The sequence below is a fragment of the Miniopterus natalensis genome, chromosome 15 (assembly GCF_054644295.1).
Source record: "Miniopterus natalensis isolate mMinNat1 chromosome 15, mMinNat1.hap1, whole genome shotgun sequence".
NCBI lineage: Eukaryota > Metazoa > Chordata > Mammalia > Chiroptera > Miniopteridae > Miniopterus > Miniopterus natalensis.
This window is the reverse complement of record NC_142095.1, coordinates 33,419,548-33,440,207: the sequence shown is the minus strand read 5'-3', so window position 1 is coordinate 33,440,207 and position 20,660 is coordinate 33,419,548. Positions and strand designations below refer to the sequence as shown.

The 20,660-nt window shown below is 46.6% G+C and overlaps 1 protein-coding gene across 2 annotated transcripts in view; it reads right to left on the bottom strand.

The window, feature by feature from the left end:
* The window catches only part of SRGAP3 (SLIT-ROBO Rho GTPase activating protein 3), a 216,020-nt gene that overhangs the window by 84,691 nt on the left and 110,669 nt on the right, over positions 1–20,660 (bottom strand). For both annotated transcript variants that reach the window (XM_087825009.1, XM_016210005.2), the window contains exon 3: positions 1,484–1,646. In XM_087825009.1, the coding sequence (XP_087681135.1) occupies positions 1,484–1,646 (163 nt within the window). The remainder of the gene's footprint in view (positions 1–1,483; positions 1,647–20,660) is intronic.

The window sequence follows — 20,660 nt, the reverse complement described above, 5'->3', positions numbered from 1 at the left end:
CATAGAAGTCATCCTCAGAGTGGACAATCCTAATACAGACCATGCAGAGATTATTATATTTCAAACCAACTTGGCCTATTCCTTGTGCTTCTAGAAATCCCAGGTCACCTAATGCCTAAAATTGGCACCTAGCAATGAGCTGGATTATTTTAGCAGTAACAGCCTCTTACATTCGTATGACAATAGCCTGCTTTCCTGAGCACTTAGCCACCCAACTGCCCAGTGGGTATTTCTATCCCTATCCCACAAATGAGGAAACAGGCACAGAGAGTAGAAGGAACAAACCCAAAGACTAATGATGGAAAGCTAATGATGGAACCAGGATTATGACCCTGGGAATTTCAAGAATTATAGACCCAAAGACCATACCCTGAACCACTTCTCAATACCTTCCTTTTTCTCTGTTCCTTTAACCCTCACACTGCCGCTGGGAAGTAGCAATCTTAACCCCGTTTGTGAAACAAAGAGGATAAGGCTCACGAAGACTAATTGATTTGCCCACTTTACAGATGAGAAAACTGAAGTTCACAGATGTGAGTTCAGTTCCACAGACATTTACACAGCACCTGGTGACTGCTCGGCACTGTGCAAGAAGCTTGGAATACAGAGGCCTCGGGGGCATAAATCGTGACTGCTCCCCCCCCACCTCACCCCCGCTTCCTGTGGGTAAAACCTTTCTGAAAGCAACAGAGCAGTCTGTTGAAAGACTTAAAAATAAGTAAACTTTTGACCCCAAAATTCTCATTGTAGAAACTGATCCTAGGAAACAGGAGTGAATATACAAAGGTATATATATATATATATATATATATATATAAAAACATTGCTCACAGAAGCACTGTTTCTAAGAGTAAGAGAATAGAATAACTTGTGTTCAACAATAAGACATTGATTGGTTAATAAATTAGGGTGCGTTATATAATAAAATATTATTAATCATTCAAAAAGGTTATAGGAATATATTTATTGACATGGGGAAATTCTGTAATAAAGTGTTCTATAATATTTTAGGTGACACAAGCCGACTGCAAAATCATATGCAGTCTGATCATTGGGGAAAATGCATATGTATACTGGAAAATGTATAAATATGAGCACTCATAGAAAATGTATTTGCATAAAGAAATACCTGTGACACCAAAGTGACTACTGCTGAGTGATAACATTGTAGGTAATTTTAACTTTTGTTTTGTACCCATCTCCATTTTTCCAAATTTCCTACAACAAACATGTACCACTTACTTTACCCTGAAAAGGTTTATATTTTGGGGGTAGATGCTAAAGTGGCTGAGCCACCAGCCATATCCAGGATTCAAACTCAGGATATGGGATGCCAAGTCCAGCCTCAGCCCCTTGCACCGTTCAACACGCCTGCCCTCCTGGTCTCATATCCCCAAACCACATTCCACCCTGGCTGGCACAGTGTTGCCACAGCCAGCCTAGGGGCAAAGACCCACGCAGGTCAGGTGGCCTGCTTGCCCACCTTTTTGAAGAGTCTGATGACATCCTCACTGATCTGTGAGAGGCGGACAATGACGTTGTTCATGAAGATGTCATTGAGGGTCGCATGGTCTCGGCTCTCCCGCCTGGTCTGATGCAGAACCAGATACCAGCAGTTCACCGGCGAGAGGAGGTACTGGTCCTTCCTGTGGAGACCAAGACAGCCTGGGTTGGCTTCGTTGGAACTGTCATCCAGACAGTGTTCTACAGTGTCATTCACTGTGGTTTTCTGACCCTCACGGGGCCCCTTCAAGTTCAGTTTTACTCTAACACACTCATAGTTGGGGAAACGGGTACTACAAAAGCTGAAGCAATCTTCCCAAGGTCACAGAGCAGTGCTGGGGGCTCAAACTCAGGTCTTTGACTCTAAGTCCTACCCCATCTACTCTCCCGTTGCATATGGCATTTGCTACATGCATCTCTCCCTTCTGGGAAGAAGCTGCCTTTCCCCGGGCTAAGCAACACTAAACCAGCTGTGTTTGAAATACTTGTATGAGTTCTAGAACTATGCAGTTGGAAGAACAAAATGTGGACACTTGCCTTTCCCTTTCCTGTCTCCCCCAACCCCGGGGTCCCCTCAGGCTCTTAACTGTTCTGCCCTCCCCCAGGACTATGGGCCTAAAGGCTTTCAGGTTCTGTATTTGAGGCAGGGGGTAAGGAAAGCTGCTTTGAGTCAAGTACACATAAGGCAAGTGAATCTTTGTCCTGTAATGATGGGTAGATTCTTAGCATCTTCTGGCTGAGCATTATGATAAAACAGGGTTTCTCAAAGTGTGGTCCTGAGACCACCAACAGCAACAGCACCTGGGGTCTTGTTAGAAATGCAGATTCCCGAGCCCTACTCTACACCTACTGAATCAGAGACTCTGAGGGTAGACCCAGCAATGTGGGTTTTAACAAACCCTCCAGGGGATGCTGATTCATACTCAAGTCAGGGAATCACAGATCTATATACCATTGTTTCCCAGAGCTTGGGAAATAGTATACTTCCAAAAAATGAAACTGGGGAATATCTCTCTCAAAGACCTCCCTGTTAGCCTCAGTAAAGGGTGTATATATACATATATATATGTATATATTATCCTCCAGGCAGAAAGAGGGAAGGGCAATTAGAAATCAAAATCAAACCCATGGTCCCATGTGACCATCTTGCCCTCTGACCCTGCCTCTTCCCTTCCTCTGCTTTCCAGGGTGGGAAGGAGATGTTGGAAAGGCAGGATGTGGGGGAGAGGCTCATCCTCCACCTGAGGGTGGTCAGCTCAGGGTCCCCCAGGCCTGCCCTGCTCCACCCGTGCCCTAAGGGTGGGCACCTATGAGGGCTGGCCATGTTGTGCTCTCAGCCTCCCACTCTCAGCGTTTCTGAGGAAGGGAAGTCTGCTGACTCGTACTATGACTGCATCATCCTCTCAAAGCCACATGCTCCCGCAGCACCCCCATCCCCTCCCCTGCCCAACCCTGGGCTTGGGAAGGGTAGGTGGAGCCCCTACCGTTTGACTTAGAGGTATTTTCTTTCCGTCACAAAATGGGCTAAAAACCTGTGTAGGTAGCAGGAATTTGGGAGAAGGGAAGTTGGTTTAGATAGAGGATAGATATATTGGACACTCTAACAAAAAGGGAGGAGACATGCTGCTTAGGAGAAACAAACAGATTTTTCCTTTGCTTATAGCCTAGAGGAAAAGCCAGAACACTAAAATTCAACCACTCCACCCAAATCCCTCAGCATTTACTTTCTGTCGGGTCTCAGGTGGGCTCTGGAGGAACCTGACACAGACCTGCCTTGTCAAGTGGTGGAGGCACCTATAAATTCTTTCAGACTAGGGCTTGTTTCTGTTTTAGTGACCACATCCAGTGCCCAGCAACGTGCCTGACACAGAGGAGGTGCTATGAAAGAGAGACCCATAAAAAAGGTCACATTCATGCTGGGTCTTGAAGGATGTGTGAGAGTTTTCCAAATAGAGAGGCAGAGAAAGATGGAATTGTGGGCAGAGGGAACTGAGGATATAAAGAGAAGTAGTTCAGCAAAGCAAGAATTCCAAATGTGGTAGGAGAGGACTGGTAGGACATGGGGCTGGGAGAAAGGTTAAGGGGGGTTGACTGGGCGCTGGGGGCACTGAACACCAAGCTAATGAGCTGGGACTTGATCCTCTAGGCCACATGGTTCTCAACCTGAGTTATACTAGAATCACCTGGAGGAGCTTTTAAAAACACCGAGACCCAGGTCCCATCCAAGACCAATTAAGACAGAATCTCTCGAGGTAGAGCCTTGATATTGGTATTTTTTGAAACATTCTCTAGGAGATTCTAATGTGTATCCAGGGTTAAAAATGCCTGCTGTGGGCAATGGGGAGTCATGGGAGTTATTTAAGTGGATGTATGATCCAACCAATGTGTGTCTTAGAAAGATCCTTGAGGGCAGATTGAAAGATGGAAAGATGATGGATGGATGGATGGATGGATGGATGGATGGATGGATGGATGGATGGATGGGAGGATGGGTGGGTTGTGAATGAATGGATTGATGGGTGGATGGAAGAGTAAGTAAATGGGTGGATGGGTGGGTGAATAAATGAGTAGATGGTGGATGGGTGGATGGGTGTGGGCATAGGCATGGGGCTGGAGACAAGAGGACCAATCAGGAGGTGAGCTTAGTCCAGGAGAATAGAGATAATGAGGGCCTGAGTGGTGGCCAGAGAAGGCTGGACTTGAGACTCCTCAATAGGAGAGCAGATGATCTTGCAGATATCCTGGACAGAGAAGAGGAAGGAGGGGTAATGGTGATTCTGAGGCTCAGATCTCAGGCAACTGGGTGGATGCTGATGGCATGAAGCAAGATAAGAACTGCAAGGGGAGAGACAGGTTTGGGCAGAAAATACTTTACAGATCCCATTTTTCACTGCTTCCTAGGCGATGAAGGAAATAGAAAGATTAGAGTAAAGGAGAGATGAGATAATTAAGCTGTTACCTAAATTACTTTGGTGGCTTATCTCAGCCTAGGATGCGAGAATTGAACAGCACCAGGGAATTAAATGTGCAAAATTTATGGCAGTCACAACCAGAGGTGAGTTTTGGGAAGGGGGGGGAGATCTTGAAAGGGTACAGAAGTGCTGAGGGGCCATTAATTAGGCCACCTGGTCAGAAAGATTGTATAAGAGAAAGAGCAGAAAGGACAGCACTTTCCCTATGAGAAGCTGTGGGCAGGAGGCAACACAGCCTTAGATGGAATTGCCAGGGGAGGCAGAATGAGTGGAGGCACAGAGGAGGAAGCTACCCAAAAGCAACCAAGCACTTGCCCAAGTAAGCAGCTGCTGGGAAGATGAAGTCCTGGTTCATTCGGGCTTTCATTTCTGCACTGTCTGTCTGCATACATGCACTAGGCACAGCTGGATGCTGTGGATGCAGCAGACGCCAGAACAGGCAAAACCCTGATCCCACAAGCCTTCCTCTGGGGGGGGCACACACAAGGAAACAAGACCATGATACAGCCTCATAAATGATGAGAAGGAGGCTGTGGAGCAAAGGAGGTGGTGGTGAGGTGGACATGGATTGCTTCCTGGAGGAAGCAGATTCTAGCCTGAGAACTAAAGGCTGGAATAGTTTTACAGGGCAGTTTTCAGGGTAGAGAAATATAATGAACAAAGGCTCAGGTGGAGGCCAGAGAGAGCATGTTGGTGAGCTGAACATAGCTGAGGGGGGCTTCAGCATGGTGTTCTGGGGTTTGGGGGGAATGATAAACGAGGTTAGAGAATTAGGCAGAGGCCACAAAGCCGAGGGCCTTTAAGTCCCGTTAGAGAGTTTGAGCTTTGTCCTGAGGTCAGCGGGGAGCCACAGAAGGGTTTGGCGCAGGGGAGTGAAAGAGTAAAACTGAATTTTCAAACTCTCGTTCTGGCTACCATGAGGAAGATGGGCTCGCAGGAGCCAAGAGAGAAGGTGAGGGGTCCACGAAATACTTAGGTGGTAAACTGATGGCACTTGGAGACTGAACGGGGTTAGGGTTGGAGCTGGGAGGGAGAAAAAGATGTTCAAGACAACTCCCCAGTTTTCCAGGTTGGGCCCCAGGGAGATCAGAGGTGCATTTGCTGAGAAGAAGAGGAGCAGGTGAGCGGAGGGGCAGGGAGGGAAGATGATGAGTTTTATTTGAACACAACGTGTCTCAAGGGCTTGTGGAACATCCACATGGAAACACCTGGGCTAGAAAGACAAGCACGGGAGCCACCATGGAACTCACAGTCTAGCGGGGGAGGCGATAAGCCTCAGAGAGTTCAGCAAATGTGTGTGAAGTTAAACTGCAGAAAGTGCTAGAGAAGAGAGCATGGTGCCATGAGACCCCATAACAAGGGGGCCTGGCCAGACCTCAGGGGTCACTGAAGTGTCCCTGAGGAAGGAGTCTTTCGGCTGGACTCTAAAGGGAGAGTTGGAAAGAGCAAGGTGAAGGGGATCAGGAGTGTGGACATGGGGGAGAGAGTCCCAGGCAGGGCGAACAGAATGGACAAAGGCTCACTAAGGGGCAGGGAACTCGGTAAACGTAAGGAACCGAATAAAGGCCAATGTGGCTGGAGCCCAGAAAACAAAGCAGAGAAGGGGGTAGGTGCAAGATCTTCCACCTGCAGGACCAGCACATGGATCGGCCTTCTGGATTGTTCAGGGACAGCAGAACAAAGCACTCAAGCCACAGATGGCAGAGCTGGACACTGGCCTTTGAGGACCTTCAGTTTTGTCCTTCCCTTTTCAGGGGTTACTTGTCCTTTTTGGAAGTGGGACCCCTTGGACCTGAGAGCCATTTTTGCCTGCTGCAGCCACACTTTTGGAGGATGTCAAAATGAAAAAAACTGGACCTGTGCTCTCTCATCTGAGGTGCATCTTGAGCAGCCTTTCTACTTTTCCAATCTAGCATCTGCACATCTACACAGCAGGTGGAAGCTGCTGAGCTAAGGCATAATGCGAGAACTTTCATATATATGTATATATATTTTTTCTTTCTTTCGTTTTTGCCAGAAAATCGCAATGAAAATTTCTGGTGAGTCACAGCTTTCTCTCTTGGCTAGGGGAGCTGGGTCTGAGGCTCCACAAGATGCAGCTAGAGGAGGGAGGCCTTGCCAAACTGGTGAGCTAGAAAAATGAAATTAGCAGTGAGCCAGCTTCTCCGGCTTCTCAGCTGGGGGCTGGAAAATTCTGCTTAGTAAACAGAACCCATTTCCAGACCTGCAGAATCCCATGTTGCAGATGGGTCCAAATCTACTGCCCCAGGACCGTGGTCCCTCAGGGAGGAATGTGAGCTCCTACAGCTGACACCATCCCCTAGACACCAAGTCCCTGGCTCTGGCTTTCTGCTCCCTTCCAGAACAGTCTTGGGCTTTACATTGGGCTTGCTTGGGCATTTGCCAGCAAAGCTGCCTCTGAAAAGTGCTCCCTTATATATAGGGCCAAAAAAGTGTGGTTAACCTCTTGCTACTTAAGCTGCCCCAAGCAGGAAATAGAATTAATTACCCTATCTTGGAGCATGAATCATTAATTCTGCAAGTATTAACTGAGTGCCATCTTTTGTGCCAGGCAGTGAGCATGCTCCCTGATGCATGGAGATGGAGTTTATAATCCACTGCAGGCCTCAGGTGTCAATCAAATAGTCACATAAATAGAGAGGAAATTGCAACAGAGGTGCAGAGGGGCTTTGAAAGAAAATGCCTGGTGCCTTGAGAGTCTACCCGGGGAAGGTAGAGGTGGGTGTCAGTTAACCATGCTGGTCCTTCTTGTCACTGAGACCTTACTGAGATGTTTCTAGTCAAGGCCTTCCTTGACCCCCAGCAGTACCCCCCATCTCTAGCACACCACCCTATTCTATTGTCATTACAGCACTACCATGCCTGAACTTTGTCTTATTCATTTACATTGTTTCTGGTATTTGACTCCTCTCTAGCTTACATATGTCCTGTTCACCACTGGGTCTCTGGGGCCACACAGGGCTGGGCACACAGTTGGCTGAATAGGTGAAAAGTGCCTAGAGGATGAGCTAGGACCAGAAGCTTGGGTAGGTTTCAACACAACACAGGGATAGGGAGAACATTCCCAGCAGTAAGTGTGAAGGCTCCGTGAGCATGGGTATGTTCTAGAACTGAGAGGAGGTAAGTGTGGCCTGAGGGTAGAGGGGAGGGGGAGGGCTGAAGACAGGCCCCAGAGGTTGCAGGAGCCAGTCCTTAAAGGACAGGATGGCCACCTGGGCTGGTCCTGCTGTACACAGGGCTGTTGTAACAAGTGTCACAACTGGGTGGCTTAAACAGCAGAAATGCAATGTCTCACAGTTCTGGAGGCCAGAAGTCTGAGATCAAGACGTTGGTAAGGTTGGTTCCTTCTGAGGGCTGTGAAGGAGACTGTTCATGGCTTTTCCTTGGATTCTGGTAGTTTGCTGGAAATCTGTGGTGTTCCTTGACTTGTAGACACATCACCCTGATCTCTGCTTTCATATTCATATAGCATTCTCCCTGTACATTTGTGTATGTCCACATGTTCCCTTGTTATAAGGACATTAGTCATGTTGCATTAGGGCCCACACTAAAGAGCTCATTTTTACTCAGTTACTTCTATTCTATAAGCCCCTTAAAGGCAGCAACAATCTCTTATATTTCCTTGTATCCTTCCAGAGCCCTTGGCAGAATCCAATTCACTCATTCATTCATTCACTCTTCTAATATTTTTAGTGTCTGCTATGTGCTAGGCACTGTGCTAGTCACAGAGGATTAAAAAGATGATTAGATATGCCTTGAGAAGGCTCACAATCTATTAGAGGCGATTAACACCAACCAAGAATTATGGCTACTGGTCAGAAAGCCTTTAGTTGAAGTGACAGAAATACTTCAGACTGGTTTAAGCAAAAATGATAGTAATGGGAAGAGGGAAAATGTAAAGGATCAAAAATTTTAATAAAAAAATATAAAGAAATAGGAGGTGGTTGGCTTCAGGCATAGCTGGATCCAGGGGCTCAAAGGATGTCATCAGGACCTAGTCTTACTCTCTCCATCTCTTGGTTCTGCTTTCCTCTCTCTGTTGGCTTCACTCTTAGGTAGGCCCTCTCCAGAACAAAAAGACCCTAACTGCTAGTAATCCCCACAGAGAGAGAGCTTTTCCCCAAGTGTTCCACGAAAAAGCCTGGAAATGCATGTCCCTAGATTAAAGCTCTGTGGCCAAGATGATGCAATGCTGGTCACAGGCTCACCACTGCTCAGGGATGATTCCCCAGAGGAAAATCTAGATGTTGTTATCAAAAGAAGGGGGGAAAGATGCTGCAGGGGAGAGTAACAGATGTCTACTATGTTATGCTCTGTGAAGAATTAGATAGCAGAGGAATAAGTGGGGGGGGGGGGGGGTAGTGGTTAATTCTGCCTCAGGGTGGAGGGAGAGTCACAGGAACATCTGCACTGGGCCTTGAAGTACACATAAGAGTTTGCCAGGTGAAAAGGGCAAAGAGAGATAAGAGCATCCTGCAGGCAGAGGGAAATGTGGGTGTGAAGCTATGAAGTCAGGCGTGGGTTTTTCTGAGGCTATCTGAGTAGGATGGGTGAAGCAGGGCACAGTGGAAACAGAGGCAACTAGCTGTGCCGGATCACCAAGGGCCTCACAGGTCAAGGCTGAATGAAGGTGTTAAGTGGGCCAGTGATGTGGTCACAGGGGCAGGAAGGCCAGGTGGGAAGCAGAGCAGCAGTCTGGGTGATGGGGAAGAGTTTGATGTGGGGCTCTGCCTCAGAGCTACTTCGTGCGAGACAGTAGGCATGAGGTTTCCAGGCAGGGGTGCCCCTTTCATGCCAGTTGAAATACACTGACTTAAAAGTTGCCTTTCGCTGATGCCAGCCCTGAGACAGAGTAATTCAGAAGCAGAAGGACATCCATTAGGTCACCTGGCTGAAGCAGGTTCTGCTTACCATGCTGGGGTGCTATGAAGTCAAAGCTGGAGTTCAAATACCAGTTCTGTCCTTCTACAGTTGCATGAACTTGGCAACTTAGTTAAGCCTTTTCTTTCCTTATCTACAAAATGGGTTGATAACACTTACCTCACAGTGGCATTTTAAGGATTAAATGAGGTAATTCGTGGGATGCTATTAGCACTGAACCCCGCATATAAAAATAATTATTATCATCACTATTGTTACCACCAGCACCTCACTAGGCTGTTGGGAAAATCCAATGACTGCTGTATACAGGTAGATGTATGGCCCATGGTAGGTTCTCTACAAATGTTGATTTTCTTCCTCTCATTACTACCTTCCCCCTTGCAAACTCTTACATGTACTGCAATGCCCAGTACAAATGGTCCTGTGAGTCCCCCTCTACCCTGGGGCAGAATTATTCCCTTGTACCTCAAAGGGATGGCACACTGGGTCTAGTGTATTACCTCTGAGTTCCCCTTGGACTTGCTAAATGTATTCTTGGTACCAGAATGAAAATCCCTGCCTCCAGGCAATGCCTGGTCAACCTCATCTTCTCTTTCCTTCCGAAGCCCTCTTTGCCTTGGTTTATTCTCCTGCAAAATGGGTGTACCATGTAGTGAGTACAGTGCTAGGCAGAGGAAGGGCCCTGGCCCATGGCTCCTCTGCCTAGTTCTTTCACTGGTTAGCTGAGGATCTTAAGCCAGGATCAGCCTGTCTGGCCTTCTCCCCTGCCAGTCGGGTGGGGATGATGACATCTTCCCTGATACCCCCAAACCCCAACAGGATATTGGGAGGATTTAAGCAGCTAACGTCTGGGAGGCACTATGCAAAGTGTACTGTATAATCGTCAAAGGTCATGATTATCCTATTTGCTTAATGGAATCGAGTCAAATTTAAATCCTTGCTTATTACAGCTTGGTAAAATCTCCTTTATTACAACATCTACTTTCCATTTTAGAATAAAATTTAAATGATATGCTTGTGTCACGTGTATCAAGCATATCATACATAAATAAATCAAGTCTAGATAATACTTTGGAAGTCGCTGATTATAGTCTCTGAGGATCCCAGGAAACCTGGGGTGGCATCTGGGGAAGGACCAGAAGAAAAAACTGGAAGGAACAAAAGGGGCTGTAGCCACTGCAAAGACCACTCTTTAGGCTGAGCCTCCCGCCTCAAAACCCCTCCCAGAAATGAAAAGAGGAAGTTGGAGGATGCAGGGGGTTGCGATGAACAATGTTCACTTTCCAGGAGGGGTCCCAGGGGCGTCCTGCTGGCTTCAGGGCTTTTGCCATTCCCACACACCACCATACTCAATACCTCTCTGTTGGCTGACCTTTTTTACTTAACTGAGCATATTTTTAAAGGACTTTCCCTGGTATTAGTTAAAATAACATTTTTTAAAAACCCAGCTTCCCTTGGCATAAATAAAAGGTGACTGAAAAAGTAAGTTTAAGGAAAACAAAACTGCATCACTAGTCCCAGGCAGATGCTGATGTCAGAGGTCTGTCCTCAATTTGTAGAAAGGGAGAGTAGAGCGGCATTAGCAACACACTAGTACCAAACTGAGACTTTCTCTTGGAGGCAACCACAAAGATGGAAAGGGAACTGAAAAGATAATTCAATATTTATGGTTCATGTGCTATTAATGATCCCTCCCTCATTTTGAGGAGCATTGATCCAGTCTGACCATCCATCACCTTACAGAAATGTGCCCCGATAATACCCAGCCTTTGAGTATACACCTCCACAGATTAGCAACTCACACCTTCCAAGGCAGCCCTTTGTGTGCTGGGCAGCTCTAGCTCCTGGAATGTTCTCAAGGTTAGGTTGGAGTTGGCTTCTCTGAAAATGCTATTTTGGACCTCACTTCTCTCCTGCAGCTGCACAAAATAAGCCTATTTTTCTTCATGTATTTGAAGAAAGCTTTTTTGTCGTAATTTGGACTTTTAAGTTATTAAAAAAACTTTGATTGAGACATCAAAATTAGAACTTAACTACAGAACAACCACCTTTCAGAACCACCTGAAATCAAGCTGAATGAAAGTCCTACAAATAGGAATTTAAAGAAGCCACATTGAGACTGGTAGGAGGGGCAGAGATGCAGAATGGGCTGGTCCTGCATCAGCAGGATAAAATTTGGGAAGGATAGCTCAGTTATGGAGGTCCCCACTGAGGAGTGAGGGGTCCCATCCCCACACCAGACACCCTCCCCATCCCAGGGTTCCAGTGCTAGGAAGAGAAGTCCCCATTACTTCTGGCTGTACAAACCAGCAGGGACTGTGGCTGAGGGAAATGGAGGCTTCTGGAGTCCTAGGCATTCCTCTTAAATGGCCAGCACACAGACTCACTCCCCCTGAGCTCCAGCGCTGGGGAAGCAGCTTGAAAGGCACCAGGGGCAAACAGGGAGGAACTGAATTGGCATCAGGACAAGAACTGAAGGGGCAGCTTTCTCCCTGACAGAAGTGCTGGCTGAGGCCATTGTTCCTTTTCTGAGACCACCCTCCTCCCCCCCCCCCCCCCCCCACAGAGCCAGCAGGCCAGCACCATTTCTGAGTCTCCATCAACCTGGCTAAATCTGTTAGCCCACCCTGGTGAGTCCCTGAGACCCTGCCCCACCCAACTTGCAGGCCCACCCAAGCTGTTTCCAGTGTCTTTTCCATAGAATGGCCTGTCTTGGCTCATGCTTCAGACTTTCCTAAAATCTCTCAAACAAGCAAAATCTGGCCTCAGCATATCCTACACCACTCACCAAGTGGCTGCAGGCCCAGGACTAGCAGCAGTCAGCCTTGGTTCCCAGCTTGGCCTTGCCTGGACACCTCCAAGCCCAGCACAAGCAGCAGACGTCTTCAGATCACTTTATAGCTCATTCCAGGTGGCCCTGGGCAGAACACAAGTGGCAGCTGACCTTGGCCTGCAACTCCCAAGAAGCCCCAGAGCCAGAGCACTTGGTAGACAGCTTCAGACCATTTTGAAGCACCACTCAACCATATCCACAAGCTACACACTCAAGGGGCAGACTCAGCGGGCACCAGAGGCCCCTGAAGTAAGTCCTGCTCCATGGGGTGGGGCCCTGAACAGCTGATCTTCCACGGTGGTCAGTGGTCAAAACCAGTCATTGCAGCCAATCTGCCTGGGTGTTAATCCCTCCCACTGACTTGCCAACTGCAATCAAGGCTCAACCACAACAGGAGGGTGTACACAGCCCACACATCAGGGTACACCTGGAGTGCCCAACTTGGGTAATAAGGGAGGCTGTGCCACTGGACCTTACAGGACACCTACTATATAAGGCCACTCTATCAAGCCTGGGAGATGTAGTAGCTCAACCTAATACATAGAAAAAAACACAGGGAGGCTGCCAGAATGAAGAGACAAAGAAACATGTCCCAAACAAAAGGACCATATAAAACTCCAGAAAAAGAAACGAAATGGAGACAAGCAATCTACTAGATGCAGAGTTCATAACACTGGTTATAAGGATGCTCAACGAACTTAGTGAGAACTTCAACAGCATAAAAAACGAACATGGAAACCATAAAAAAGAATCAGTTGCAAATAAAGGATACACTAACTGAAATGAAGAATAATTTACAGGGAATCAACAGTAGAGTAGATAAAGCCAAGAATCAAAACAGTAATTTGGAAGATAAGGAAGCAAAAAACACCCAATCAGAAGAGCAAAAAGAAAAAAGAATCCAAAAAAATGAGAATAGTGTAAGGAGCCTCTGGGACAACTTCAAGCATACCAACATTTGCATAATGGGGGTACCAGAAGGAGAAGAGAGAGAGCAAAAAATTGAAAAACCTATTTGAAAAAATAATGACAGAAAAAAATCCCTAACCTGGTGAATAAAATAGACGTACAAGTCCAGAAAGTGCAGAGAGTTCCAAACAAGAGGAACCCAAAGAGACCCACACCAAGACACATCATAATTAAAATGCCAAAGGTTAAAGGTAAAGAGAGAATCTTAAAAGCAGCAAGAGAAATGCAGTTAGTTACCTACAAGGGAGCTCCCATAAGACAACCAGCTGATTTTTCAACAGAAACTTTGCAGGCCAGAAGGTAGTGGCAAGAAATATTCAAAGTGATGAAAATCAAGGACCTAAAACCAAGATTACTTTACCCAGAAAAGATATCATTTAGAATCGAAAGACAGATAAAGAGCTTCCCAGACAAGAAGTAGCTAAAGGAGTTCATCACCACCAAACCAGTATTACAGGAAATGTTAAAGGGTCTTCTTTAAGAGGAAGAAAAAAAAAAAGATAAAAAATATGAACAATAAAATGGCAATAAATACATATCTATTAACAATTGAATCTAAAAAACAAAATAAACAAACAAGCAGAACAGAAACAGACTTATAGATATAGAGAACATTTTGATGATTGCCAGATTAGGGGGGGAGGGTTGGGTGGAGTTGGATGAAAAAGGTGAAGGGATTAAGAAGTACAAATTAGTAGCTGCAGAACAGTAATGGGATGTAAAGTACAGCATAGGGACGATAGTAATATTCTAATAACTATGTATGGTGTCAGATGGATACTACATTTGTTGGGATGATCATTTAGTGAGTTATATAGTGTCTAATCAACTGGGGTGTGAACCTGAAACTATTATAATACTGTATGTCAACAGTACTTGAAAAATAAAAAATGATATAACTAAAAATGTTTAAAAGGTTTTTAAAAACTTTGATAGAGCTTCTATTAAATGAGAGAGAGAAACTAGAAATGGTCCTTTGCCTTCAAGCAGCTGGCAGACTGAAGTGGAAGAACCAGACCTACAAACTGGAACATTCCTTGATAATCTACCCCAAGCCCCGTAAGAGCAACACACAAATCACTATGTGTCTGGGATCAATAGCAGGGGCTTCCCAGAGGCGAACTCTGAGCTGGCCCTGATAGGATGAGTAGGAGCTGACAAGCAGGAAAGGAGGGAACCCCTGATGCCCAGACAAGGACGGTGTGGCCTGGACTAATGGGTGATTGTCAGGAAACACTAAACCAGCCCAGAGAGGTGAGAGGACATACCCAAAGTCATGCAGCTGGAAGCAGTTTTGCATTCTGGAGCAAGATGACCCAAGATTAGAATCTTAGCTATGCTGCTTAACCTGCTCTAGCTGTGTCCCTCTGGACACATTACTCAATGTTTTCAACCAGAAATACAGAGAGAGCACCTGCCTCAAAGGTCATACCATTTACTGTGAAAATGAGAATGCACGAAAAGCACGTAGTAGAGCCATTGGCATGTGGTAATGTGGATGTGGAGGTGTTTGGAAGACTAAACACCTTCAACGCACAGACACCAAGCGGCCAGGAAAAATCCGTACTGCACACCGTACTAATAGAATAGCAGCTCTGGAAAGTAACAGTAGTAGCTATGAATAGAGACATGAACCCCATTTGGAGGGCCTGCCCCATTATCCCCACCTCATTCTGAGTAAACCTTTTCATTCTGAATCCTTTGCACTTTTATAGGTTCAATTTACCAGCTATGAAAGTGCTTCTCTGCTTAGGATTCACCTGAAGGGCTATGTCTAAATTATAGCATCTTTTTAGGGAAATGCTACCTCTGTAAAAAAAAGTCTGAGAAGCTTTACACGCCCCTCCCCCAAAAGCACATTCTTGGCAATCAAAGTAGTCACTCACTGGAACCCTCCCTCCCAACTGCTCCAGAAGCTGAGAGATACAGCAACCCTCCTTTGCATAGAATAGTAAGCATTATGCATTAACTAGCCAAGCATCTCCCAGATCTTTCCAAATTCTGACTTCCCTTATTTTAAACATATTTGAATAGAATTCCCTGTTGCTTTTTTTTTTTACAACTGTCCAAATAGCAGCAACCTACACTGCCTGAGAGAGCATTTTTTTATCAGGTATGTCCCCTGAAAGCTGAGGGATATCAAAACTGAGGAGTCAGAATAGCAGAGGCTCTGTCACCTCACCTACAGAGCACTGTTTGCATGCAGTATTCCAGAGGGAATCTGGCATTTGTCTAGAACAGATCTTTTCAAACAAGGAGTGCTAGTTTGGGGAAATATTAATTGATACTATAGGGGAGGGAGAATTCTGTGGTCAAATAGCATTCAGAAAGAGGTCAACAGGCTTATTTATTGCAAAACTTCTCAGAGCCTTCCAGATCCTAATGTAGAGAGTGGGAGTTGTTCCCAACTCCACTCATATTCATTCTCCTTCTCTCTCCCTCTCTGTGTCTCTCCCTCTCCTCCCTCTCCTCTCCCTTCCTTAGTCCCAGGAAACCTCTGGCTTCCTAGAACTATCCAACTTGATGGCGAACATCTACCTTCCCCAAGAGGCAGGTTTTGGGACCCCTGTGTCACTCTACACCATACTCCTGCTCAGGAAGGGGTCCCAGTTCCAGGCCTTAAGAAGGACAAGCCAAGCTCAGGCCAGGCCTGGCTGGAAAAGGGCAGGGGAATATGGATTTACACTGGGGAAGAGGAGGGGTCACGAAGGCCAGCACGGCCTGAAAGTCAGCTGTAAACAATTTATTATCTAGAAAATCATCATACTAGGTGACTCTTAAACATGAATAGTCATCAGAATACCCTGGAGGACTTGTTAAAATACAGACTGCTGGGCCACACCCCCAGAGTTTCTCATTCAGCAGGTCTGGGGGAGGAGGGAGCAGGGCAGGTTTTGCATTTCTGACAAGCACCACAAGATGCTAATACTGCTGGTCAGAACCATACTTTGTAAAATAGTGCTCCAGCCTCTGTGGTCCCAATGCCCCCATCAGGGAATCCACACTCTATCCTCTCAGCAACACTGAGCCAGGCTCCAGGTATAGAAGTGGATGGCCCGTAGCCCAAATGGACTCACCAAGCTCCTGAGGCAGCCAGAAGGTAAATGTCCTTTTCCCTACCTCCCCACCCCCACCCCAGAGCAACTCTAATGATCACTTGACCTTTATTGATTAATTCAACAAACATTTAGTGAGAGCCAACCATATGCCAAACCTGATGCAAGATGCGAGGGACCCCAGGTCAACAGCCACCCTTTCTGCTACTTCAAAGCTTGTAGCCCAGTGGTTGTCAAAAAGGGGACAGCCAAGAAAAAGGATAATTACAAAAAGGGGTGGCAGCTTTTGCCTCACCCCCCTCCTCAAGTCCTTCCATTGCTCAACTCAGAAATGGGAGATATCTTTGAGTCCTCTTTTCCCCAATTCTACCTCTGGAAGATTTCCCAGCATCTGTCCACTTCTCATCTGCTCTGCTGTTACCCAGGCGATCACTGCCAGCTGCTTGGAAAGCGATACTCCCACCCACCCCACTAGTCTCCCCAGCTCCACTCTTGCCCCCTTCAATTCAGGGTGATCTTTTAAAAATAGAAATTGGATCATGCTACTCCCTACTATGATGCCTCAGTGACCTCTCACTCGACCCTCAACAGCAGTTCCACTGGCCTCTCTCCCGCTCACACTGTCCCATGGCTATTCCTTCTCATCCTTCAGGTCTCTGCTTAAATGCCACTGCCTCCAGAAGTCTTCCCCGACTGCCATCCTAGCTCAGTGTGGAGGATTAAGGGGGGCTGCAAATCCTTTGACAGTCCTCCAACTAGAGGAGGGCTTTATTTCCTATCCCCTTGATGCTGAGCCTGGGCTGATGATGATGCTATGCCCATTCCAAGCGCCACCTCGAAGAGGACTGCAGCTTCCCCACTGCTTTCTTGGAGCCCTGAGATACCATGCCTGAAGTCCAACACCTGGCTGAAGTACCAGGCAGAGAGGCCCAGACACCACATGGAGAAGGAGACAGCCCACCAGCTGAGCACAGCCTTCCCGCTGTCCCCACCAAAGCGCCAAGTACATGGGTGAAGCCATCTTGGACCTTCCAGCCCAGAGCAGCCGCCAGCTGAATATCGCCAAGTGATCCAAGTTGATGCCACATAAAGCAAAAAAATCACCCAGCTGAGCACTGTCCAAATTCCTGACCCACCAAATCATGAGATACATTAAGTTTGGGGGGTACTGCTGTTACATAGACTAGATCACCAGAACACGGCCTATTACGTTTACTTCCATCCTAGCAATCATTTGACGATGTGTCATCTTTCTTTTCTATTGTTTGTGTTTGAGTCCTTCTTTCGCTCCTCCACTAGGTGCTAAACCACCACGGCAGGAACCAAGTCTGTCTTCTTCACCGCCGTAAACCAGGGCCTGGCACATGGCATGGGCTCAATAATATTAGCTGAATAAGCAAATCCACAGGTACAAAATATCATGGGCACACAGAGGAAGCACCAGGTCAGACTCAGGCTCAAGATAGGTTTCCGGAGAAAGTGACATCTAAACGCTGAGGCCTGCAGAGCAAGCAGGTGGCAGGGCTCAAAGAGGAGAACCATAGGGATTGGGTGCCTACCCCAATCATACCAACCACGGGCATCACCCAAGCCATGTGCTCCATCTCTCAAGAGAGGAGAGCATGTCTGAGAGCAGCGACTCTGTCTTGTTAATCTTTGTGTCTTCAGCACAGAGCACAGTCCAAGAAAATAAGAGGTCCTCATTACATGCATTTCAAATAAATGACTGACGTGGCTTCCTGGAGAGAGGAGACCAAGCTGGAAGTCAGGAACTGTGGGGTTTCCCACTCAACAGCTTGCTGGGGTTCCTTTGTAAAATAAGCCATTCGGCTTGTCTGGCTCTCTGCTGGCTTGAGATAAAAACCACTGGCTCCTCTCTATGCTCCTGGCTTATCATCAGGATTATAAGACAGCAAAGATGGCAGAGTGTTTGAAAAGGGTGTGATTAGACTAGAAATATGTAATGGTAGAAAAGAAACATGTGATGGTATTATTCTCTCAATATTCAACCTGCCTTTCTTTGAATCATGTGCCACACAGGTAAGTCTAGCTTTGGACACAGAGCCTCCTGGGCAACTGTAAGATGTTTTATTGTCTAGGTGTGTAGGGAGCAGCTGGGGCCCACTGCGAAAGGAAGAATACTGCACTTAAAGCCAAGAGACCTGAGTTCTTGTTATAGACTGAGTGTGTGTCCTCCCAAAATCTTATATTAAACCTTATCCCCAATCTGATGGTACGAGGAGGTGAGGTCTCTGTAGGTAATTAGGATTAGATGAAATCCTAGGGTGAAGTCCCCACAAACGGGATTAGTGCCCTTATAAGAGTCACCAGAGTTTGCTTCATCGCTCTGCTCTCTGCCACAGCAGAATACAAGGAGAATCAGCAGTCTGTAAGCCGAAAAAGGGCTCTCACCAGAACCCAGCCATGCTGGCACCCTGATCTCAGACTTCTAACCTCCAGAATTGTGAGAAACAGATTTCTGTTTATAAGCCACCCAGTCTATGGTGCTTTGTTATAGCAGCCAAATAGACTAAGATGGTTCCCATCCCAGTTCTGCAACTAATTTGCTGTGAGATCTTGAACAAATCAATTCCCTCTCTAAACCAAATCTTTCAGCCAGAGTGAATTTTATAGACTGAGTAAATCCCCTCCCTCCCTTTCTCCCACTCATTGGCAAACACCCCATCTCTGCCCAGCACTGGGCTGACTGCAGTGGGAATAAAATGACAAGACCGGGACCCTGCCCTCAAGGCCCCGAGAGGCTACCTAGAACAGAGATAGACACTCTTAAATGAAGTGTCTGTAAGACAGCAGGACAAGGCTTCTCTGGACAGTAAGGATGAAGACCCTGTGTGCTGAGATCCAAAGAAGAGGCAGCCAGGGGTCAGTGCTGGTTGGCCATGGGGTCAAAGGGCAAGTCCAGACATCCTCTAGAGATTTCCGCTTCCAAAAGCCATTGGGGGCTCTACCACCACATTAGCATCGTGCGGAGGGCCCACACCAGCTGCACTGGCCTGGCCCACTCCCTAATTAGACTTTCATACTGTGTCAAGCTGCCTGCTTATCCCGACTGCCAGCTGGGGCTCCCGTTCCGTCTGGTGGCTCCGGTTAATGAACCCATGAGGGGCTGGCCAAGCTCATTACAGGCGATGCAAGGGAACAGGGGACCCTGCCTTTCCCCTCTCCTCCATGTTCACATTGAGAATGGGAAGGGAGATGATTCCAAACCAAGAAGAAGGAGAGGAACAGGAGCTGATGCTCCAGCCCAACCGCACAGCCCTGGCTGGCTCCAGTGACAACTCAGCCCGAGACCTGGGTTTCCCAGTGTGTGTCTGTGTCTGTGGTTTTAGGGGAATATTCAGATTCTATGGCTGCTCCCACGATGCATCCAGACCCCTTCCTATTTCAGGCCAAGGAGGCAGAACCAGCGTGATGGTTCAATTCTGCCTCCAACAACTGGTCCACAGACATGTTCAGACAATCTGCTCTCTCAGAATTTCACTGTTTTCATCTTTAAGATGGGGTAGCAACATCCACCTGGCACAAATAAGCGCTCAGTTAACACACTCAATAAATTATCATTGCTGTTGCTAAGATGAAAAGACAGGGGAAAAGGCACCAAAACATGAGCAGCAGTTGCTTCTGAGCAGCAGGACTATGCATTTTTTTCCTCCTACTTTTCTGTACTTTCTAAATTGTATACAATGAGCATTTTACTCTTGTCACTTGGAAAAAACACACAAAATTTCTCCAAAAAGTGTATCAGAAAAATGAGATTAATAATGTGAAAGGACCTAGACAGTGCCTGGGAGGAAGTTATTAATAGAAGCTTCCTTCTGCAGCGAGTTTAAAGAGATGCGACTGGGTAGAAAAACAAGCATGGTATTTGCAAGGGAGTAATGAATTTTGCCCTTTAATATAGCAATTTCTTATTCCCAAATGTCAAAGAAGAAGGCACAAAAGTGAGTGAGGAAGATGTTTAGGGGAGTTTAGAGGAAGTGTGCTCCCTGGCCAGAGTGGAATGCAAAATTACAGAGAGGAAGGTGGCAGCAACCCAAGAGTCCATTGACAGATGACTGAATAACAAAATGTGGTCTGTACATAAATGGAATACTATTCCGTCTTGAAAAGGAAGGAAATATGTCTCATGCTGCAACATGGATGAACCTTGAGGGTATTATGCTAAGCGAAATAAGCCAGTCACAAAGGACACATACTGCGTGATTCCACTTACACGAGGCCCCTAGGGTAGTCAGATTCATAGAGACAGAAAGTAGGATGGTGATTGCCAGGAGCTAGGGGCAGTTAATGTTAAATGGGCACAGAGTTTCAGTTTGGGAAGATGAAAAAAGTTCTGGGGATGGATGGTGCTGATGGTTGCACGACAGCTGAATGTGTGTAACTCCACTAAGCTGTACACTGAAA